At 44.3% G+C, this 25,350-nt stretch overlaps 1 protein-coding gene across 1 annotated transcript in view; it reads right to left on the reverse strand.

Moving 5' to 3' along the window:
* DNAH14 (dynein axonemal heavy chain 14) overlaps positions 1–25,350 on the reverse strand; it is a 454,489-nt gene that overhangs the window by 263,871 nt on the left and 165,268 nt on the right. The window contains 6 exon segments of the mRNA XM_073336702.1: positions 4,333–4,355; positions 8,039–8,118; positions 8,581–8,767; positions 17,170–17,238; positions 18,295–18,440; positions 19,106–19,159. Coding sequence (XP_073192803.1) covers positions 4,333–4,355; positions 8,039–8,118; positions 8,581–8,767; positions 17,170–17,238; positions 18,295–18,440; positions 19,106–19,159 — 559 coding nt within the window.

Here is a 25,350-nt window from a genome sequence, read left to right on the forward strand (position 1 = left end):
CCGTCACATTTTTTCGTTCCGCCGGCAAGTGCAGCTTCTACCACCGGCAGGGGCGCGTGACGGAGAGGCGCTTGAGGGGTCCTTTCTAGTCCCCTACGAGGGAGCCCGCTATCGGGTCTTTTATTCTACCGGAGAGGCCCGGTGCTACCTCTGCCGCTCAGCGGGGCACGTCCGCAGAGACTGCCCTTTGGCTCGGGGGGGAGGGGCACCCGAAACCCCCGAGACCCGGCAGGACATCGGCCCCGTCGCTGCCGACGCCCCTGGCTGCCCAGTACCAGAAACCAACCCTCCTCCTACTCGACCCATCGCTGCTCCCGTCCGGGCCCAAGAGATACCTTCCCTACAATGCCCGGGCGAGCAAGGGGTTTCCACCCTTGCTAGTACCACCCCAATAGAGCCCATGGAGGAGGGTGTGGCAAGGATATTATCGGGTATAAGAGAGGGCCCTCCCCAAGGAGAAGCCCCCGTCCCTCATGTTGCCCCACCGCTACCTCCCCGAACCCCTAAACCATCGCCTCCGCCCCCCGACACGACCCCTGCTAACCAGCCCCCAGATGATGCTATGGAGGGCTGGACCCTAGTCCAGGGGAAGCGAGGCAAGCGGAAGGCTCGAGCTCCGCTGCATCCACCCGACGCGGAAGCCCCCCGGAAGACCAGGAAAGGAGGCACTGCTATCGAGCCTCCCGCCACGGCCGCGAGCGAGATCCATCCGCCGGTGTCGGGGGGGGAAGACGGACTGGCATTGGAGGGCAGAACCCCCCCTCCACGGGAGACCCTCCCCTCCGAGACTTCTGAGGACACCCCTTCTGCCTGGACGCTACCCGAACCCCCCGTGGACCCTGAGGCAGCCGTTGAGGCGGGCCCTAGAGGAGAGGCCCCCGGGGTGGCAGGAGTTGGCCTCTCCTCCGTGTATGCGGAGATTGAGGCCCTAGATTTGACCCCGGTCACCCAGGGAGGGGATGATTTGCTGCCGGCTGGCCTCGAGCTGGGCAGCCTTACCCCAGCCTCCCTTTCCCCATGCTCCCTCCCCCTATTTGCCTTCCCGGGTGAGCACCCTGCAGAAGGCGGTCCACCACCTGATGCCGTGACCGCTAAAACCACCATGGAGCCAGCACCTGGCATTATTGGGAGCCCTTCCCCTTCCCCCTTAACCCTTGACTCTGCTCAGGAGGCACTTTCCTTTAGCTGCTCGCCTCCTGCACCCCAGAGCCTTACCCCTGCCCCTGCCCCCACCCCTGCCCCTGCCCAAGGTCCCTCCTCCTGCAATGTTAATGCCGCCCCTGTGGTTACTTCCTTTCCGCCTTTTGCAGACTCCCCCCAGGGAGCAGTCTTTGCACTTTCTAGTCGCGACCCGTTAGGAGTGGCAATTTTTCCCCTGCCATCCCCCTCCACCCCAAGGCGTGAAATTAATTTAATAACCCCAGCCTGTCAGACGCCCCGTCGGTGGTCCGCACCCTGTCTACCTGCCTTAGCGGACCACGAGGCTGTATTAAGAGGCCCATCAGGGAATACCTCGGGAATTGTAACCCCACCCCCCCATGAGCTGCGGCATGCGCTACGGAAGTTCCTAGAGCACTCCCGTGGCGCCCGCAATAGGGCACAGCTGGCTCTTCGGCTATGGGGGGACTTTGATCAACTCCTCCAGGCCACAAAGGCCCTTATAAAGGAGGGCAGGGGGCAAGGAAAGCGCGGTGCTGCGGCCTACGAGCGAGCCCGCAGCTTCCGAAGCGATCTCCTCACCCACGGGATGGGTCATGGGTTGCTGCGCAACCCGCCGGGGGCCCTGAACCCCCCCGCCAATACGAGACCCCCACCCCCCCAGCCCTCCATATGACGCCTCTTATTATTGCGACCCTGAATACCAGGGGCTGTAGGATGGCTCTCCGCAGGTCCCAGGTGCTCTCTTACCTTCGGGAGGGGAGGTACTCTGTAGTTTTCCTGCAGGAGACCCATACAGACCCGGCCGCCGAAGACAGGTGGCGGCTGGAGTGCGGGGACGGGGTATACTTTAGCCACTTTGCGACCTGGCAGGCTGGAGTGGCAACCCTATTCTCCCCCAACCTACGGCCTGAGGTGCTAGGGGTCAATGAGGCCATGCCGGGCCACGTGCTGCACCTTCGAGTCCATATGGAGGGGCTCGTGGTTAATCTTGTTAATATCTATGCCCCGCAAATGAGCTCTAGGCGGCCACAATTTTATCAGCAGGTGTCCGACTTTCTCGGCACCCTGGATTCGCATGAGTGCCTGGTCCTGGGAGGGGACTTTAACACCACCCTCGAGGAACGGGACCGCTCAGGGGCCGAACCGAGTCCGGCCGCCGCGAATATTCTCCAAGGGATAGTCGACCATCACTCCCTAGTGGACGTCTGGCACGACCATCACCCAGATGACACCTCCACGTTCACCTTTGTCCGGGTGGAGGCCCATTGGTCACACCACTCTCGGTTGGACCGTATTTATTTATCCCGTTTCCATTTTTCACAGGCCCACTCCTCCGCCATTCGGCCGGCCCCATTCTCCGATCATCATTTAGTCGCTGTAACGGTTTCCCTCCGTGCAGAGAGACCGGGGCCGGCCTATTGGCACTTTAATAACAGCCTGTTGGAGGACGAGAGCTTTGTGATGTCCTTCCGGGAGTTTTGGCTGGCCTGGCGAGAGCAGTGGCGTGCCTTTCCCTCGGTGCGGCGATGGTGGGATCTCGGGAAGGTGCGCGCCAAGCTCTTCTGCCGTGACTACACTCGGGGCACCAGCCGACGGCGAAATGCGGCAATAAAGCAGCTGGAACGGGAGGTCTTAGAGATGGAGAGGCGCCTGGCCGCCGATCCCGAGGACCCGTCCCTCTGCGGAGCGTGCCGGGAGAAGCGGGAGGAGCTCCGGGCCCTGGAGGACCACCGGGCCCGAGGTGCCTTCGTTCGATCCCGCATCCGCCTCCTTCGGGAGATGGACCGCGGCTCCCGCTTCTTCTATGCCCTGGAGAAAACGAGGGGGGCCAAGAAACACGTCACCTGCCTTCTTGCGGAAGACGGCACCCCCCTCACGGGTCCGGAGGAGATGTGTGGGAGGGCCCGTGACTTCTACACAAGTCTTTTCTCCCCGGACCCGACCGATCCTGACGCTTGCGAGGTGCTCTGGGAGGAACTCCCCACGGTCAGCGTGGGCGACCGAGACCGACTAGAGCTGCCTCTCACCCTGGCCGAGTTCTCGGAAGCCCTCCGTCGCATGCCCACCAATAAATCTCCGGGCATGGACGGGCTGACCGTGGAGTTTTACCGCGCGTTCTGGGACATTCTCGGCCCAGACCTAGTCACCGTCTGGGCTGAGTCTTTGCAGAGCGGGGTCCTCCCTCTGTCATGCAGGCGAGCGGTGCTCGCTTTGCTGCCGAAGAAGGGGGACCTCCGCGATCTACGAAACTGGCGTCCCGTCTCACTCCTTAGCACGGATTACAAAATCGTAGCGAAAGCAATCTCGCTGCGGCTAGGGTCCGTGATGGCGGACGTGGTCCACCCAGACCAGACCTATACTGTCCCGGGTCGCAGCATTTTCGACAACCTCTTTCTCGTCCGAGACCTTTTGGAACTCGGGCGGAGAGATGATCTATCGTTCGCCCTCCTGTCTCTTGATCAGGAGAAGGCGTTCGATAGAGTAGACCATGGGTACCTCCTGAGCACTCTGCAGGCGTTTGGATTTGGACCTCAGTTTGTGAGTTTTCTCCGGGTGCTGTATGCCTCCGCGGAGTGTTTGGTTAGGCTCAACTGGACCCTGACTGAACCGGTCAGCTTCGGGCGAGGAGTGCGGCAGGGGTGCCCCCTCTCGGGCCAGTTGTATGCTCTGGCGATCGAGCCTTTCCTCTGTCTCCTCCACAGGAGAATGACAGGGTTGGTGCTGCGGGAGCCGGAGCTGCGGCTGGTCCTGTCGGCGTACGCCGATGACGTACTCCTCGTGGTCCAGGACCCGGGCGACTTGGCGCGAGTGGAGGCATGCCAAGCCATCTATTCGGCAGCCTCCTCCGCCCGAGTCAACTGGGTCAAGAGCTCTGGCTTGGCGGTGGGGGACTGGCGGCAGGTGAGCTCCCTCCCACCCGCACTTCAGACCATCCGGTGGAGTGCGGGTCCACTGCTCTATCTCGGCGTTTACCTTTCCGCCACGCATCCTTCCCCGCCGGAGAACTGGCAGAATTTAGAGGGCGGGGTGATAGAGCGGATCCGGAGATGGATGAGGCTTCTCCGATGTCTCTCCCTCCGAGGGAGAGCACTGGTGCTTAACCAACTAGTCCTGTCCACGCTCTGGTACCGGCTCAACACCCTGGCCCCGGCCCCGGGTTTCCTGACCCACCTCCGGAGATTGATTCTAGAGTTCTTCTGGTCAGGAATGCACTGGGCCCCTGTTGGAGTTCTTCATCTACCCCTGAAGGACGGAGGGCAGGGCCTGAAGTGTCTGTACACTCAGGTCCGCGTTTTCCGCCTCCAGGCCCTGCAGAGGCTCTTTTATAGTGCAAGTAGTTCGGCATGGAGCATACTGGCGCACGCCTTCCTACGCCGTTTCCAAGGGCTTCGATATGACCGGCAGCTCTTTTATCTTTCTCCGAGGGGTTTTCCGCGAGACCTCTCCGGGCTGCCGGCCTTCTACCAAGACCTCCTCCGGACCTGGAAATTATTTCTAACAACCAGGTCTGTGGCGGCCACCGTGGGGGCAGATCTCCTCACGGAGCCCCTGCTACACAACCCCCAGCTCTGTGTACAGGTGGCGGAGTCCCGCTCGGTGCGCCAGAGGTTGGTCCTGGCGGAAGTTACGAGGGTCGGAGACCTCCTGGACTACGACCGGAGAGACTGGCTGGATCCCCTGATGCTCGCTCGGCGCATGGGGCTATCCAGCCTCCGTACCCCCCGGCGCGTACTTCAGGAGGTGAAGGCCGCCTTGACCCCCGCTGCTCGGGCTTATGTTAGCCAAGCCTTGTGCGAGGGCGCACCCCGCCCATCCCTTACCCCGGGCCCGCCGGACCTTTCCATCGGGCCCCCACCCCGTAGATCCCAACACACCCCTCACCCTTTCACTGCAAGCCGGCTGCACGAACTGCAGCCGGTTAGCTTTCAAATTGCTTCACGGAAATACTTATATACACTTACGCTTCACACCCTTCACGCCCACACCCTGGTGTCCCGCCCCGATACAAAGTGGCGGGATCTCCTGCCACCTTTGGAGGGCGAGCAACCTTGGTGGGCCAGCCTGTATTCCACCCTGGTCCCAAGGCCCGTCGGGGACATCAGTTGGCGGCTCCTTCACGGAGCTGTGAGCACGGGCGTGTTTTTGACACGGTTTACCCCCATTCCGGACACTTGTCCTTTTTGTAATGTGAGGGAAACCCTGGTGCACGTGTATTTAGAGTGTGCCAGATTGCAGCCCCTTTTCCGGCTCCTCACAAATATTTTATTACGCTTCTGGCTTCATTTGTCCCCCCACGTTTTTATCTATACACTTCCCATCCGTGGCCCCACAAAGTCGCGGGATCTTCTGGTCAACCTCCTCCTAGCTTTGGCTAAAACAGCCATTTATAAAACCAGAGAGAGGAGGTTGGCCCATGAAGCGTCCTGCGATTGTGGGGCCGTTTTTCGATCCTCAGTACACTCATGTATCCGGGCGGAGTTCCTCTGGGCGGCGTCCACCGACTCCCTTGAAGCCTTCGAGGAGCGGTGGGCGCTGTCTGGGGTTCTCTGCTCGGTGACCCCTTCTGGTTCCCTCCGTCTGACCCTTTGATTGAGGGGAAGAGCGAGAGACGCCAGCCCCAGCCGTTGCCGCTGTGGATACCATCATTCCTGTCATCTAGGAGGGGTCCTATAATACATGGGTGTCTACCCCCCCCCTAAACTGCCCACCCCGCAGCCGTGCCCATCTTACCGGGCACCCTCAGGAGGGGGAGGATCAGTGACACTGGGCGCGGCACTGGGTAACTCGAGGGGGTGGAAGACCACGAGTGTCGAGGAAGCCCCCCCACTCTAGGCCACCAGGTAACTCAGGAGGGTGGAAGACCACGAGTGTCGAGGAAGCCCCCCCGCTCTGGGCCCAGGCTAGCCTGAACACTTCTCCCTCCTGAAAGCTGCTGTGTTATACCTTCTGATTGCGTTGTTTTGTTGCATAGTTGTTTTGTTTCCTTTGGTAATTCTGTAAGCGTTACCAATAAACTTTTTTTCTGTTTCAAAAAACCTTCCCTGTTACCTTATCCAGGGAAAAGGGACCTACTTAGCCTGGGACTAATATATCTGCCTTCTATTACTCTCCTGTAGCCATCTGGCCCGACCCTGTCACAATATATACACATATGTAAATTCCCACATGTGCATAACAACAGCTGCTGAACACTTTGGACCAGATTCATCCATGGTGTACCCTCATTATCTTTAGTGAAGTTATATCATGAAAGAATTTGGCTCTTTATCTCCCTGATGTAACTCTGAACATGTGAAGGTAAGTAAAGTACAACAGATAATGTCTGCTTCTGGTTGTCTGCTATCTCTTCCTGGACAGAAATGCACCACATTCTTTTTACAAACCCAAAACTAAAAGACATTGTGGACACCTAGGTGCTACCAAGCACATGCTGATGCTAACAGGAGTTGAGGGTGTTCAGCAATTCACTGTTCTGGAAGTTTAATACTTAAAATCTAGCTGTTTGAAAGTAGGATGCATCACTACCAAGGCTTTGTATCAACATACAAAATATGTTTAACTACACCTGTCATAAATATAAAGGGAAGGGTAAACCCCTTTGAAATCCCTCCTGGCCAGGGGAAAGCTCCTCTCACCTGTAAAGGGTTAAGAAGCTAAAGGTAACCTCGCTGGCACCTGACCAAAATGACCAATGAGGGGACAAGATACTTTCAAAAGCTGGGAGGAGGGAGAGAAACAAAGGGTCTGTGTCTGTCTATATGCTGGTTTCTGCCGGGGATAGACCAGGAATGGAATCTTAGAACTTTTAGTAAGTAATCTAGCTAGGTATGTGTTAGATTATGATTTCTTTAAATGGCTGAGAAAAGGACTGTGCTGAATAGAATAACTATTTCTGTCTGTGTATCTTTTTTGTAACTTAAGGTTTTGCCTAGAGGGGTTCTCTATGTTTTTGAATCTAATTACCCTGTAAGATATCTACCATCCTGATTTTACAGGGGGGATTTCTTTATTTCTATTTACTTCTATTTTTATTAAAAGTCTTCTTGTAAGAAACTGAACGCTTTTTGATTGTTCTCAGATCCAAGGGTTTGGGTCTGTGCAAATTGGTGAGGCTTTTTATCCAACATTTCCCAGGAAAGGGGGGGTGCAAGTGTTGGGAGGATTGTTCATTGTTCTTAAGATCCAAGGGTCTGGGTCTGTAGTCACCTAGGCAAATTGGTGAGGCTTTTTACCAAACCTTGTCCAGGAAGTGGGGTGCAAGGTTTTGGGAAGTATTTTGGGGGGAAGGACGCGTCCAAACAGCTCTTCCCCAGTAACCAGTATTAGTTTGGTGGTGGTAGCGGCCAGTCCAAGGACAACGGGTGGAATATTTTGTACCTTGGGGAAGTTTTGACCTAAGCTGGTAAAGATAAGCTTAGGAGGTTTTTCATGCAGGTCCCCACATCTGTACCCTAGAGTTCAGAGTGGGGGAGGAACCTTGACAGCACCTCTGTGCTCGCTCACAAGCAGTATGTGATGCCAAATCAAGGTTTTACCAATGGAGTTAATATTGATCTTGATTGTTTTTAAAGCTGGAGTCTTCAATGTAACTATCATCGATTAAGTCTTTTGCACATTTTTAAAGCAATTTTACATTTTTGTTTGTTTAGGGTAATGATTATAACAGAGCTCCTCAGTCCTCTAACTTCCATCTTGTGATGAGATATACCAAAATCCACTGGGCTGGTGATGTCAGTGTGTAAGTCAATACTCTTGTTAAAGATTCTCTGCTCAAATTTTAGTTGTGAGATTGTGTGTTATTTTGCTTGTTAAGACACCATAATAAAGACCTAAATTTTAGTAATATAGCGTGGGAGAGATTTAGACTCTTACTCACTGTATTTTTAATTCTTTTTTCTTCTGTCCAGCCCTCAATAACACTGTCTTTATGGCTCTCATACCAAAATCATAATGATCCTAGAAAACATTAAATATATTTCCTTAACAAGGCTAAAAGAACATAATAATTTCTTAAACAATATCAGACACAAATTGACATACGCACTTGAGAACAAGAAACTCAGTGGGATTGCTTGGATGCAGACAAAGGCAAAAGTTGTCCCTGGAACTATATACTTACTATATAAAGCACTAACAATGCCCCGCAGCTGCCTTTCCACCTCCCGTTCCCCATCCCCTCCAGTGACTGAAGGGGTGTTAATGGGCCACTTCACATCAAATGGTTCCTTGAAATATGTGTTGACTACTTATGCTAAACAACCTGTTCCACCTTGTATTTAACTGTGTCACTCTGAGTAGGTTTCCCAGACCTGAAGAAGAGCTCTGTGTAAGTCAAAAGCTTGTCTCTCTAACCAACAGAAGCTGGTCCAATAAAAGATATTACCTCTTGTCTCTCTAATTCTGAAAATTATATTTTACCTGTTGTGACAGCTGATTACAAGCCAACTGGTAAAGATTGACCAATTTCCCAGAGAGTGACTTTGCTGATTTGAAACCTTCTGAAAATAACATTACTTCAGCAATGAGTTGATAATCTGGTACCATCATTGAGACAGGTCGAAATAGAGATTTTAAATTGTCTGGGAGTTCTACACGGCCTTTGTAGCTGGTGAAGAAGAAGAAAATGACTCAAGACTTCAAAAGTTACATCTGTATTAATTATCTGGGAGTTAGAATAGTAAGAAACACAAAAAAGTTATAGTATAGGTACAGTACTTAGATATTTTAATTACATAAAATATTTTGGTATTATCCTAAGGGAATTAAACAGCGAAGTTTTATTGCTTACATCAACACATTTTATTTAGTCCACAGCAGATAATTTATTTTAGGATTGCCAGGTTATAACAATTTCCCTTAAGTTTGGATGTTTTGAATAAATACAAATGCATGCATGCACAATCATTAGTTTTGGTATAAAAACAGGCAGGAGATAATTATCTACAGATATGCTTCCATTCTCTTTTAGAAGAATGTAAGACTTATGCAGATTCAGACACCTGCACCTCTTCTTGCCTTCATTGTGTGTGTTCAGCTGGCATTCAGTACCTCTCAGGATTTGATATAAAATTCCTATTAATGCATATAGGAGCTATATTCATAAATCTCATATGCAGACACATCCCTAAACTTTTATTCTATGGATCAGCATAATCACTGTACATGAAAAGATGGTAAACATTTACATTTTTTCTTTTCTTATGCCTACACTTTAACAATAAAACCAAGGAATCTTGCTGTAAAGAGAAATGGTATTTGCAGTATAACAACAGGCTGCCCATAAAACCTATACAGGACAAAACACCCATTCCAGCTGTTACTACAATAATCTGACCAATCTGAGTTAGCATGCGCCATCAAAACACATGGGGATGAATGCACATAACAAAATGTGGATCAATAGCAAATGTGTTTTCTGAAGACAGAACATTGAGATGAGAATGGCTGTCCATCTTTAATTCATGACCCTTCACTCAATCCATACTGTAATTCTGGACTAACTTTCAGTAACACAAAAATTAATGATTCAGAGACTGAAAAATGTTCCTTTTGGCTCAGCTAAAACAAGAATACTGTTGCATAGGAGGCAGAGAGAAGTACATTTGTCTCTCACTACCAGTCCTTTTCTGTCCCCTCAGCCAGGTTTCAAAGGCGCAGACATATGCTTCTCCCTTCACCCAAGGAACATATAACATTTATCACCAGTACTTCTTAAATGTATAATTTCTTCTGACTGCTTGTAACGGAGCAAGAAAAACAGACTTCTGAAAAGAAATGACGGCATTATGACAGTCTTATTACATTATCACATAGTATTTTCCCCTGGACCCCTGCTTCATTCAGTGCATAAGATGAATAATGTTCAGGAAATGAGGCAAATATTCAATACTTCTTTTTATCCTCATTATTTAACACGTGGGCCCATTCTTCATTTACTGGAGGTCACCCAAACCCTGCAATGAATAAAGAATTATTAATCTTTTTTTGGGCTTTTCTATCATTCTCATCATTGCTTATCTGAACTAATAAACATTGATGAATTTATCTTCAACAACATCTCTGAGAGATTAGAAGGGTTTTCACAAATAATGAAATGAGATTAAGGCAAAAAACCATTAAAATCTCCATTAATTTTGGACACCTCAGTGATTAATAATTCTATAGTCACTGCAGGATTTGAATGGTTTCCATAGTATGGGACCACACGTTGAATGATAAGGATAAAAAGAAATATTGAATATCCCTGGAATATCATCTATCTTGTACACTAAATAAGGCAAGCATCATGTGGAAAAAAGGTATGTAATTATACAACTAAAGGTGAGCATAATGAAAACATATAATGGGGCAGCGTCAACTGCTGTGTGTGCAGTTTCCTTTCCTTTGTGGTCCAGCTCTTGCCAAACTGGCTTTTCTCTATTCAAGTCCAATTAGTCCAGTCCACCAATTTAACATAAAATGAATCACGCAGCTTTTATGTTCCAGGGCTTGCAGTCTTCCTCTACTTCTCAGGTGTTCCCTAAAGACAGCCTGATGTTAGATTGTTTACCCTGTCTCATCCAAGCCCTTCTGCCTCCCTTATTCTCTGTTCTTCTTTTATAACTGGGCTTGTTTTCTTTACTGGTTCAAGCTGTGCTTGTCTCCATAATTGGTGTGATCAGCATAGTTTTTCTTCTCTCTTCTGCCTATGTTCTGTATGGGATTTGTAAACCTCATCACAAATCCTCCCTCTCAAGGCTGAATCCGCAAGGCCTACTTCTCTTGACAGAAAATCTGTATTGTGATGCAATTTTCCTGCCTGGTGCTTGTATCCAAAAGGCCTATGGTTGCAACAATAGATACTACTGCATGATCCTAGGGTTTGTCTATTTCAGGGGTTCTCAAACTTCATTGTACTGTGAACTCCTTCAGACAATAAAAATTACTACACGACCCCAAGAGGGAGGTTGAAGCCTGAGCCAGCCCGAGCCCCCAGTGTGTATGTGTGTGTGGGCAGGGGGCCTGTAACCCGTGGGCTTTGGTTCTGGGCACAGCAAGTCTAAGCCAGCCCTGGTGACCCCATTAAAATGGGGTCCCGACCCACAGTTTGAGAACCACTGGTCTATTTCATTACATTCAGCCAGCACAACAGGGAATGATTGCTAACCAACGTGAGTTCGTTCCCCAGGAAGTAGTACTATAGGTTCTCTATCAACCACTTGGTAGCCAAACATTCCTTCTCTATCACCGAATATACCTCTCAAAAAAATGAGCTTCTGGCTGAGGTACACTACCAAGTGTTCTTCTCCTGTACCTCCTGGGAATGGAGACCGCTCCTTGACCTATTTTGGAGGCAATTATTTTCAAGACAAAATTACTTCTTGAAGTCCAGGCTATACTACACTGGGTGTCTGCAGGATATGTCTTTCAGGTCTTGAAAGTATCTTTCACAGATTGGCATCCTAGGAAGGCCCATATTTGCATTTTAATGGTGGAAGTTTTGTAGACCTGTAACACATGGATCTTATCCAACAAGGGGCAGTCTTACCTGCCACGGACCAAGTATCCCGAGTAATGGACTTCCCATTTACTTTCTGTGCACTTGGCAAGGTTGGCCATCAACCTGGCTTCCCGCAGTGCTTGAAGGACAGTGGATACTTTGTCCAGATGGGAATTCCAATCTTTCCTATAAATGACTACATTTCTGAGGAATGCCACCACATATTGATTATGAGGTTGGAGTAGTCGCTCCATCAACGGTTGAAAAGTAGCCACTGCTCCATGCAACTTGAAGGACATCATTTTAAAATGGAATCAGCTCAGTAGCGTGGAAAAAGCCATCTTCTCTTGAAAGTCAGGTGTTAAGGGAATTTACTAGTACCCCTTTGCCAAATCCAGAGTTGTGATGCACTGGGCTTCTCCTAACCAGTCTAAGAGTTCATCCACCCAAAGCATAGGGTAGGCATCACGTTATGAAACTGGGCATCAAATTTTGAAATTGCACTCACTTTTCTGAGGTCTGTACAAAAACACAATGCCATCTGGCTTTGGGACCAGCATAACTGGACTCCTCCAGTCACTTTGGGATTCCTCTGTTATCCCAAGTTCTAACATGGCCTTGAACTCTTTCTCAACTTCTCCTCTCAGTTTGTTGGGGACTGGTCAGAGCCCCTTCTGTATTACTTTACTGGGCTCAGTATTAATAAAGATAGTGTGCAATGGACATATTCCTGGGGTGGGCTAAAAACACCTTTGTAAATGTGGCCACCAGTTGAGATGTCTGCTCCTTTGGCTCCTAGTTTAGGTTCTCTCTGAGAGGCACTAAGTTTGTTTCAGGTACTAATTAATTTGGGGTCCTAGTTTTGGGTCCTCAGGGCACAGCATGACAAAGAGGCCTTCCCTGGCTTCTGCACATTTATATGGTAAATTTGCTGACATTTCCCCGCCCCCGGTTGTTAAATACTCCATGCTTCCTACCGTCTTCATTACCTAATGAGGTCCTTGTCACTTGGCTATCCACTTTGATTCTGAGTTTGGAAGAAGCACCAGAATTTGGTCACCTAGCTGGAAGGTGTATGGTTGAGCCCCTTTATTATAATACTGTCATTGCCATTCCTGCACTTCTTCAAAGGTGTGGGGGTTTTTTGTTTTTGTTTTTGTTTTGTTTTTTTTGAGTGTAGGGACCCACAGTTCCCAGTCTCTCACATAACTTTAAGACACATTGTACAAGGTGTTTGGATCTTGGAGCCTGGCTTTCCCATGTCTCCTGCACTAGGTCTATTATGCCTCTTGGCTTTTGTCCATACAACAGTTCAAATGCAGAAAATCGTGTTGAGGCTTGTGGTACTTCCCTGATGACAAAGAGCAGGACTGGGAGTAGTTGGTCCCATTGTCAAGGGTCCTGGATGATGAATTTCTTGAGTATTTTCTTTAATGTCTGTTTAAACATTTTAACAAAGGCCATCTGTCTGTGGATAGTACACAGATGTGCACAGCGCTTTGACTTTTAATATATCAATGCAGACTTCTCTCTTCATCCAGAATATGAAATTAGTTCCCGGTCTATCGGGATCTCTTTGGGGATGCCTACCCATGAGAAGACCTTCTGCAGCTTGTTAGCAATAGTCTTGGTGTCTGTGGATCAGAGTGGTATGGCTTCCAAGTATCAGGTGGCATAGTCTATGATAAGTATATAATTGTTGTACAGAGGCACTGTTCTCTAGGGGGCTTATCTGGTTGACTCCTATTTGTTCAAAGGGGGCCTCCATCAAGGGAAGGGATACTACTGGATCCCATGGGACTCCGTCAGTGGACACAAACTGGCAGTTGGTACATGATGTACAAACATTCCCAACTTTTTTGAGGATACCTAGACTGAGTCTTATCTTTCTCCAGGTGTCCCACACAAGGAATTGCAGATGAAGAAGCTAATGATATAACCATGGTACTAGTAAATGTGTATGGATCTCCTGCATCTTCTTGTCTTGGTCTATGTGATAGAATCAGTCCATCTTGAGGACAAAGAGGGGGCACTGTTGTGCCTTCAAGAGGTCCACATCCTCTCCTTATTGATCATTGCTACTTGTTCGAAGGTCTGACTCAAAGTCTCATGTCATTGCTTTGCTCCACACAGAAATCTGAGCCTCTCTGAGTCCAGTTGCAGTGGTGAGTGTCTCGTCTGGACTCATGGAAGAACATTCCTTGGCATCTTCTGCCTTGCCTGGATTGACTACAGACTCTGTGGTCTCCATTATGCCTCCAGATGGAATTGTCACTCACCTCTCACCTTTCTAGTCACTTCTCTTTCCAGGTCTATTTCCTTGTGAACTGGGAGGTGAGTAGCGCGAGGCTCGTAAAGGAGTAAAAGCCCTTAATACTTCTTTTGGGGTGTCTCCCTAGAGGTCCTGAGCTAAGGGGAATGTGACACTCTACACCCCAGGGGAGCGCCCTGTAATTCCCATATTCATCATTTGCATATAATTGTGATATCGCATACAAAGCATGTAAGGTATCATGGCAAAGGTTATGATCTGCTGAAACCCACTGTTCCATCTAAACATATATATATCATTAATGCATATGAAGTTATGAGAATTGTGTTGTATGATTGCCACTAAAATATGCTGTAGGTTTGGGAAGTGCCCAGATACCTAGCTCCCCAAAGACAATAACCAGGGGGATAACCAATGCCCAGGCAGGTGTCAAACAACCATCAACAGCCATTGTCCAGCAAGGGAGCTACAATGCAATGACTCGCTTGCACAAGGCCTCATCCGGGGAACTGCTCAATCTTGCCTGGTGACTCAGCAATGCCCACCTGACATGTCTGGACTTATGTTCTCCAAGCACATGAACTAAGGGTATAAAACAGAACACAGTGGTCCGATGCTTTGCCTTTTCTCCTTCCCCCACCTATGCTGCAAGCGACAAGGACACTGAGAAGAAAGAAGATTTCAATGGAGGAGACTGGCCCAGGTTTAAGAGACAAACCTGTGTATTAAGGACTGTAAGATCCAGTGGGGTGAGAACATTGCTTGATCTAAATACTGTCCAGTGTGATAAGGGTTAAGGTTTAGACTGCATGCTTATATTTTCTTTTGTTTTTGGTAACCACTCTGACTTATAATCACTTATAATCATTTAAAATCTATCTTTTGCAGTCAATAAATTGTTTGACTCTATCTTTTACCAGTGAGTTTGCCTGAAGTGCTTGGTAAATCTGCTCAGGTGTACAAAGGCTGGTGTATATCCACTTTCCGTTGATGAAATGGTGAACGAATTAATAAACTTGCATTGCTCAAAAAAGGGTCTTGAACAGTGCAAGACAGTATATTACTGAGTTAATGGGGTCACGCATACCTTCATCTCTCCCTGGTTCCCATCAGCAGCCAATTTTACTGTAATGCTGCGTTACTGTAAAAATTCTCCATGGATGTATAATGGGGATTCCCACCCCCTGCCACTAAGTTCCCTACTGTTCCCACTATCCGCTCCCAGAAAATTTTCTGGTCACACCCCAAGTATTAGGAGCCAGTGTTTTTTGGCCATTTGCCTCTACTGGAATTGTGAGTTTTCCTAGGGCTTTTCTCTATGCCCTATTTTCTTTTGTCCACATGTGAATAAAGTTACACTCTATGGATGGGCAGTCACAAAATCTATGTCGCTGTTGTCCACAGGAGTAGCAGACAATTGCATCTGATCCTTGTCGTTTACCAGCCTTTGTGTCTTCTTTCTAAGTTTCACTGGGCCCAAGTTCCTGCACTGGTTTGGGCTTAGCAGGGCATTTAACATTACGGACTTACCACTACTGGGCCCTGTGAGGGGCACCTGTCATCTATCCTGTCCAATGACCCATTAAGTGTCTGGGCATTAGCCTTTGGGCAATAACCTGTGGCTGTGCTTTGGGGGAAGGGGGCACTTATGGCACAAATACTGACAGTAGGTTTCTAAACAAGCCCAAAGAACTCTCCAGCGGAAGAGGATGCTAAGGCACAGATATGTGTACAGGTGTGTTAATTATTTTATATAGATCTGTGTATTTCTCATGTTACTAAGTAAAGAGAAAATATGTAATGAATCCTGTGCAAAGTCTATCTATTGGCTGGCTTTCACTATCATGTACTCCTGAGAGGAAAACTAAGCCAGAAGACTCACACCTTTGCTGGCATTCTAGGGAATCTGCAAAAGCTGCTGTAGAGGCACGGGGGAAATGGGACACTAAATTTTCAGGGCCTACGGAACTGGGACCTCAGGGTCCCCATAGACAAAAGGTGAGTCAGACCTGAGGTCTGCACCGGGAGTGTGTGCCCGAAGCCACAACAGGGACTAAACTCTGTCCAGCCCCAGCAAGCTTAAGACAAGTTGGATTCAACATTTAGGTTTCCTCACAGCAGTCTAGTGAGTGTCCAATAGCGGGAACTCAGCCAGATCTGTGACAATAAGGAAGGAGGACTGAAGTTGGAGAAGAACACCAAACCAGCAGCTAGGCAGGTGACTTGAGAGAAAAGCAGACAATAAGAGGAGAGGTAAGCAGAAATAAGATCTGAGAAGTACAGACACAGAAGGCTGAAATGGAGGACAAGCAGCTCAGATTTCAGGTGATAAATGACTGGAACCCAATATGCAGGGATTTAAACATGGGAGTGTCAACAATAGTGGCCAGAGAGGAAGATAATTATGGCAGCAGTGTCTTGAATAGATTGCAGGGATGCAAGGGGACAAGCCAGGGAGGCCATGGAGTAAACAGGAGTAAGTCAATTACGTTTTTGTCAAGGTCCAATTTTTATGGTCAAGGTATAGTCAAGGTCCAGACTCCAGAGAAAATAATAAAAATAACAACAATAATGATAAATAAATAAAAATATTTCTGGTTCTGTTCAAAAGCATCTGGCAGTCCAGATTTGGCCCACAGCCTACATACTGAATACCCCTGGGGTTTCGGTAGCTGAGACAAGGGGTTACCAACGCACAGACTAGGGTGTAAGGATGATGAAGAAAAAACAGATTTTCAGAGATTTTATAAAGGAAGAATCACATGACTTGCCAACAGCCTGATAAGAGGGGAAGAGCAGAGGAGGCAAATACTACTCTATAGCTATAAACCCATTTGACAGGGGAAAAGTTACAAATGTTATGACTATAAAGAGGGAGAGGGAAATGGGGAGGAAAGAAATGATGAATTCATGACATAGAAAGTACAAAAAATATATTGAAAAAAATAGGAAAAATAATTTGGTTTCTTCATTTTGAGCAAATATGTTAGAAAGCAACATGCCGAGCCTTAAGGGACAGATGATGACCATAAATTAGGAAAAACAGTCTCATCATTCCTTTTGGGTCCTGGAACAAGTTACAGAAAAAAAGAGAGTAACTCTTTAGTTACTAAACAGCCAAATATTCTAACTGATCTGGAAGATAAACTAATGTCAAAAAGCAGCCTAGAGTTTAATCTGTATGAGGCATCAAAGGGGAATTTTGAAGCTCATGCTTCGGCATTCTCAAACAAGTCTATCTTTTATTGTCACTTACCCAGGATTCATGGTAATAAAGATTCCACAGGATGTATTGATACGGATTTCTTTTCCTTCCAGCACAAATCTATGTTATAAAGCACATTATTAGTCATTTACCAAAAAAAAAAAAAAAAAAGGGGGGGGGGGAGAAAAATGTTTTCTGCAAATTTTAACTGGATAATACTACTGTATAATGTGTATACAAATATTAAAAAGACACAGAAGCCCTAAAATGCATAAAAACAAAGCAAAATTATGAGGGAAAGAGGGAAGACAAAGATGAATGACTTTGGGACAAATCTTGAACAAAGTGCAAAGCACAAGTAAATGGGCCTTTCACAGAGAATCTCTGTGAGTGTGAAAATCCTCCATTGTAGGGAAGGAAAGGCCAGTGCATCAATTACTGCAGACTATGACCTATAGTAATGGCTGTAGCCTCTGCATTCATGCATACATACAATAAGCGTTTTGGTCAGTGGATTTACAGTCAAGGACCTGGTCACACAACAACTCTCCCGTTACCCTCCTGGCTCAAACATCCTCCCCTCCACACTGCTCCAGAGAGAGCTGCTACCAAGCACTGCTATAATGAGGGTACAGCGTCCTCCTCTTGTGCAACCCCTCCATGGTTTCCTCTTCCCCACTCACATGTAGCAGAACCTAAGTGATTCGAGTGCATTTAGGGCCTTTATGTACCTATGGAGGGGATGAGGGCATGATTTAGCTTTCTGTTTCCTTTTTCGGAGTGTGGGGAAGCCAAACAGATATTTAGGTTTTCTGTTTGTTGCTAGCAGAACTTGTCCTCTGAACAACGTATACAAGGATTTCCCTCTGCCCCATTCTCTGCTCACTCAATCATAATATAAACTAACTCCTTCAAGGTAAACTATACAATAGTTTGAGGCACAATCGTAACATTGTTCTTAGCAAACCAAAAAAACAAACCTTGCCCACACTGCTTAAGAGAAACCATCCTAACCCTGCTAGGAATGTTTAAATCTGGTTATCATCAGCACAGGATCAACCATACTGTGGAACAGGTGTAAGAAATTCAAGTGCCTTTCTAGAGCTAAAGCAGTAAATAGCCAGTTCTATAAGGCACTATTACTTGCAAAAGAATCAAGGAAATGAAAACAAATACCTGATAACATGACTATCTTTTGCTGCCTTGATTGTCTGAATTTGTGAAGCAATTACAGACAGAACTTCTATATCTATGCGATTGAACTCATCAAAACAACACCATGTTCCAGACTGAACTAGTCCACAGAAGAATTTTCCTACCATCTTAAGGGAAAAAAAAACAAACAGAAATTAGTATTAATAGCTGAAGCTTTAGATGATTTTTGTAATACTGATTCTTGAAAAACTGCAATGTCCTTTAAGCACAAGAGAGTGAGAGTAAAAAGAGAAAGAAATCATCTTATTTACTCAAAGGAGCAGACAAATAGATTAAACGTATTCTCTGACCCTAATCTAAACATATTCTGGATCTAGACTTGCACACAGCTCCCTGATCCCATCTCTAAATTTAACTGCATTCACTTTTCCTTAAAAAAAAACAACAAACCTTGTATTATTATCATAATCATAGTTTTCAAAACAGAAATGTACTATAGTTGTAGGATAGAACTAACAGGAAAAACATGAAATATTTTTTCTTTTGAAAGCTAAATTATAATAGGTGAGACACAGTCTTAAAAAGCTCGGATATTGACAGAGATGTTCTACATTATTATTTAGATATATTCCTTAGCAATTTATAACACCAGTCTGTTGGTGAATTAAAAACCCAAAAGAGCAAATGGCACTGGCAGTCTTATCTTTATACCTGCAGTAAGTAGCGGATGAACTTTGTTATTGTACTGTCATTTCACGGGGAATTACATTTATTCTGCTTTGCAATACTATCCTGCTAAGTTATTTGAGATAAAGAACATAACATGCCTTACCTGATAATCCAAACCTTCAAAACAATTAAAAACCACACAGAGTTTTCCCATGGCCTAAGGGAAAGAATACTGTTTTAGAGCAGATATGATACATTTCTTGAAACATTAAAATAATAGTGTATGAATAAGGTCATCCCCATAGACATAAAAGTTGTTGAAAGCATATTTTTGAAAAATTGTTTTTGATGGACAAATTTTTATAAATGATTCTAAAAGGAGAGAAGTAACCTCACCTTAGTTCTGATTCACCCTTTACATTTCTAAATCATCACTCTTCACATTTACAATTAGGGAAGTATTCCCAAACATTTGAAAGCTGAGCCCCCCTTCAGGAAAATTAAACAAACTGCATTCCCCTACAACCAGTCCGCATTTTTTAAAGGCCTCCTTCGCTTAGATTATGCCTACACTGCAAAGTAAAAACTAACAAACAAACAAAAAAACCCCAGTAAGTTCCTAACTCAGGTTAGTTAACGCAGGTTTAAAATAACAGTGAAGACACAGAAACTCAACTTTTAGCAGGTCAAGTTCAACCCAAGGCTGCCCTACAAACGTTCACTCAAGTTGCTAAAACTGAGCTAAAAGCAGAGTTGCCGTGTCTTTGCACACCTTTTCTTTTGCAACGTAGACATAATTTTAATGTAAACATTTTCCATACCTCTTCTTCCCCAGCAGCTTGTGCGGGAGGGGACAGGTACAATCTATACTTTGAGAAACTGGAATAAATTGTGGAAATCTTAACAGTACGATACTTCCTCTCCTTTTATACATGCTTCAAAGAACTGTGAAATAGTGAACAATGTTGACATTTAGGCTACATCTGTACTAGGAGCTAGGGGTGTGAGACCCAGTTTGCACACATATACTTGTGCTAGCTCTCATTGAGCTAATGCAAATATAAATAGTAATGTAGCTGTGGTAGCACAGGTACCAGCAGCAGTGGCATGGTTCAGGTGTGCCAACTCAAACCTGCTTGACAGCAGTGGGTATGTACGTTCATCCTGAATCAGGACAAAATTTCATAAGACTTTCTAAAAAAAACTTTTTATTAGGGCAAAGTTACAATAAAATGTTAACATACTACATTGTACATTATTTATTACTTATTCAAGATCAGTATAATACTCAAAAAACCGAAGCAAAGAACTGGGGTGCTTAGCCTCCCTTCCACCCCCAAGACCAGTTCCAGGCTGGAGAGGCATAGAGCTGGAGTGCTCAGCTTCTCCAGCTGCAGAACTAGAGGATGCTCAGCCTCCCCACCTCTCCCAACTCGATGTCTCTCTGGACCCAGATCTGGAGGGGGAGGCAGGGAGGCTGAGTGCCTGTTCTCTGCTTCTACAGCCCTAGAGCTGGCAGGGAGGCTAAGACAGAGTCAGTGCATCCTGGGCAGCCCTCGGGGAAAGTTTTTGTCAATTTCACATCCTTTAAGGGCAGCATTCTCTTCAGTTTTACTAGATTGCATATGACATACGTCTTTTGCAAATACAGAAAGAAAAATATACACAATCTAAAACAGCAGCAATATCCGTATAATATATTAAAATGCCAATCAGAACTTAATAAAAACTCTCTTCTTTGGTACAATGCTAATAGGGCAAAAATTCGCATTGATTTAATTACTACTGTGGACTGTGAAAATACTAAAATCATTATCTTTAGAGATGGCGATAAAAATTCTTTTTTTTTATTAAGCAAAAAAGGTTAAATTCTTGCTTTCAGCAGCTGGAAAATTCTACAATCCAAAAATTCTATAATCATTCTATAATGAGGTAGATCTTCCAATGCTCCAGATGAGCAAAAAAGAAGATGTGAAGGAACTTTTTCATATCTGCCTTTAAGGACAGCAGTTTCCATGATCTGGAATCTTAACAGAGTATGTATCTTACATAAATGAGGATTTGATAATTCAAATATAGTTAAAAACATGGGCAATCTTCAAAGTAGAAAACCCAAAGGCAAAGTTAAAATCAGGAATCATAGCCGTATCTTCTTCTTGGGTAACATCTGTCATTCTGAGTTGATTACATTGGTTAAAACATATTGCAAAGGAGTAACAGAAAAACCGAACCTAACTATAATAATATGGATGGTCTTATACCATGAAAATAAGGAGTACCCAGGTTGTTCCTCCATCTCCTAAAGGCAAATACAAACCAATCTATAATTTGGAAGAGTACAGATCTTAGACCAAAATTTAAGAAAATCTATACAAATTCTACTACTTTCAGAAAAAACACCCATCTCGGCATGTAAAAATGAGGCAGGGGTAGAAACTGGGAGAATTAAAAATCTCCTCAAAAATACTAAGGCTGAAATTTGGCCTCTACACCAAATTTTGGCCCCATAGAGCATCTGCAATATTATTTTAGCATTGAAAATTCTTAGCACAGGGCAGGAGTTAAAGTCTCTTCAGTGTTTTCTTCCCTTGATACTGTGTTTGTTGGGGGACCTATTCGAGCATTAAAATCTCCTAAAATAATCAGCTGAGCCATTGGGAATTGAAGACTTATCATACCAATTTACATATCCAAGCATCCCCACAATGACTCAGAATAAAATGTGGAAGATAAACATTTAATAAGAAAATTTGGAGATGAGGAAATTTTTTAAAATAGCCTGAATGTCCTGACACTTTGATTCCAAAAGTAAAATCTGGCACCGGAGAAGGATAATGGCATCTTCTCTTCAACTCCCTCTGGCAAGGGGCTACTGTCAAGTCTGATGGTGTGCTCCTGGACAGTGTGGAGTCTGAACCGCCATGTACTGAGCAGCTGGATTTTAAGGGGAATGCAAAGCAGCTTCCATTCTGGAAGACAGAGAATAATTTGTAGAAAAAATTCTCCGATAAGAGAAAGGGAAAAGAGTGTGACTAAGACTTATGCTCTGATTACGAACCACGAGCAGGAAGAAACAACCGTGGAGGGTAGGGGTATTTGTGCCTCTTTATAACTTCAGCAGGAAGTACAAGAATGCCGAGGGCGCATGCGCTACGCTAATGGTACAATTATGGAAAAAATATCTCTGGCTTCAATGCATTGGCATGCACACACCTGAAGTGAAATGGTCACATATAAGCCCTTGTAGAATAATAATTTATTACAATATATTTACTATACTTTGTTTTTTATTCTACATGCAGTGTGGAAAATTCAGCCTATGTACCTATAGAAAAACTATAGAAATTCTACTACTTTCAGAAAAACTACCCATCTCGGCATGTAAAAATGGGTCCAACTCCACAAGCCTATGAAATTACTCAAGGGCTGAATGTGGCCTAATTCCCCAAAGTGTTTTATAGTGACTCAATTATGAACTCAAGAAAATTATTTGTTTAAGGTGAAACTGAAAATGCCAAAGCAATTGGTACGGGTGAAGGGAAGAGTTCCAGACAGAGGGAACAGAAGTAAAAGAGTGACATCCAAAACAAGTGCTGAGTAGGAAGGAGAATGATGGAGCACACTTGTTACCTTTTGAAAATTAGGAGGGCAATGTGAAATTAGAATTGAACACATTAAGTGCAGTTTGCCCATTCTCTATCTTCCATAATCTCAGTCACTACTTCCATTGTTAGAAAGCCACTCTGCAACAGCATTTTCCTTTTACCAAAGAAAGAAAATTACGTACATGGCTCAGCTGGTACCCAGAGCTTTACAGCAGGGGGACATGAATTCTTACTTTTGGAAACCAAAAAAAAAAAATCTTTCTCTGAACGGCCACTTGGTTCTAATCCTGGGTTGCCTGCACGGCATCTCTATGCACACCCAACATGTTTCTGTGCTAATCCCATCTATATTTTTTAAATCAGATGTGAGAATCTTCATTGTGAGATTTCCCATTTGCTATACTAATTACTTGTTCTGAAATAGTTATGTAATTCATTCAGCTATTTTAAATTAATGCATCTGATTACCTTATACACTCTCTTTTATAACTTGTATACATGTAATTTGCCATGTAAAAGGGCTTTCTTTCTTTTTCATTTCAGTAGACAGCTACTGTAATGGTTGACCATACACATGAAGAATAAAAAGATAGATATGAGAAAATAAGACCTGATGCTGTGAGATACTGAAAACCTCCGGTAAGATATTAAGTACAGTAGAACCTCAAAGTTATGAACACCAGAGTTATGAACTGACCAGTCAACTACACACCTCATTTGTATCCGGAAGTACACAATCAGGCAGTAGCAGAGACAATAAAATAAAATAAAATAAAATAAAAAGCAAATACAGAACAGTGTTAAATGTAAACTACTAAAAAATAAAGGGAAAGTTTAAACAAAGATTTGACAAGGCAAGGAAATTGTTTCTGTGCTTGTGTCATTTAAGTTAAGATGGTTAAAAGCAGCATTTTTCTTCTGCATAATAATATTTCAAAGTTGTATTAAGTCAGTGTTCACTTGTAAACTTTTCAAAGAACAACCATAATGTTTTGTTTGGAGTTTGTTCAGAACATTTCAGAGTTATGAACAATCTCCATTCCCGAAGTGTTTGTAACTCAGAGGTTCTACTGTATTCTGAAGTCCGATTCAAAGGGAGTTGAGGATGCTCAACACTTTGCAGCATTGCATCCTTGGTGTATTACTGTTTTATGAATAAAGGTCAACATCTCACGTATCAGTTTTCCAGTGATGTTTATAAACATTTTCTGAGGCTTTTTAGATCATAGAAGCAAAGCTTCCAATATTCTCTAACAATATACAGTTTTAAAAGAAGAAAAGTAGCAGTAAGTTTTGTCTCTTAATAAAAAGTAGGGGCCAAAAAGAAGCTGAAAACATCAATATTTTTAACACATATCTACCAAGTATATGTTTCTTAAGCATTTTAATACTGAACAGTTCAGAGCTCAACCAAAGGACAAGAAATTAAAATTATACAAAGGGCTAAAATAACTGATTTGTTTTTGCTAAATAAAATGTATGTATTAAATACAGCAAATTTAATGAAATAGATTAAAAGAAAGAAAATATTGGCATCACAAATATTTTTGGCACCATCTATGTAATATATTTAATTAATCCTTTCCAAAACAGACAAACTATGGTCTCATGGTAAAAAAGCTCAACATTCTCACCAGCATGCTATTAAGGAAACTAGAACTGATGTATATAGTTGAATCCCTTACACCCAGATATGTACCATATAGCATCTTTGACTTACTTCCAAATATTTATGATAATATGATCAATTTAAAAAAACTAAAATTGTTTCAGCAGTCGAGGGAAACACATCTAAATTGTAAGAAAATGACATGAACTTGATGGCCCAATTTTATTCACAAAGCTGATTTGAAAGCAATAAGACGTATCTTAAAATATAGCAGTCTGATACTGTATCATCTTATTAGTGCAACAAACTATAGAATTATATGCCCTGAATTAGAGTTTCATAAATTTGACAGTCAGTAAAACCTTAACATTTATCATGAATGGACACAATTAACTATCTTTTTGGTCTTCATTATTAAAAAAAATGGTTAGCGACCTCCATAACATAAGTTCTTCCAAGTATCACTGGCTTTCTTACTCTGATGTAAACTTTAATTAATGATGCATTTCTGTACCAATTAAAATCACTTTGGAAATGATAAATTAAAGGTATAATGCAACATTTTAGAGCTACACAGGGAAGAATAAAAGGCAATGGGCCAGTTCCATCCCCACTGTAACCCCTCAACTATAATGGTTTTGCATTAGGGATTTATTTATTCCCATATTTTTATTTATTTTCAGAATGGCCTGAAATCATCATGTATATGTGTTCTTAGGATTCAACTTTTAAACAAGGCTGAAGTTTTATTCTGAACAACCATTACCCTTAAGAGTGACTACATTCTTCATAGCTACAGTATTTGTTTTATATTCAACTGAGGTTTGCAAAAAATATAATACTCATTAAAATTCTTATAAGGATAATTACTCACAATGAATAGTTTACTGATTTCCATAAAACTCTTCATGTAAGGAAGGCAAACTGTCATGGCCCAGTGTGACGTTGCACCTCATAATGCTTTATAGAAATATGCTTATGAGTGTAAATATAACATATGCTCGATATGCCATGTAAAATATCTTTGCAAATGTTATGTTCTACTGAATGTATTCATCCTATTCATATGCATGTATCATTTTTATATCTGAAGTTATGAGTATTGACTCTATGCTTGTATTTAAAGTGTTTGCTGAAGGAAGCACATAAGGCAGATTTGTTCAACATAATGTGAAGGGGTTATTCAAGTAATTG

This window comes from Lepidochelys kempii, chromosome 3 (assembly GCF_965140265.1).
Source record: "Lepidochelys kempii isolate rLepKem1 chromosome 3, rLepKem1.hap2, whole genome shotgun sequence".
Taxonomy (NCBI): Eukaryota; Metazoa; Chordata; order Testudines; family Cheloniidae; genus Lepidochelys; species Lepidochelys kempii.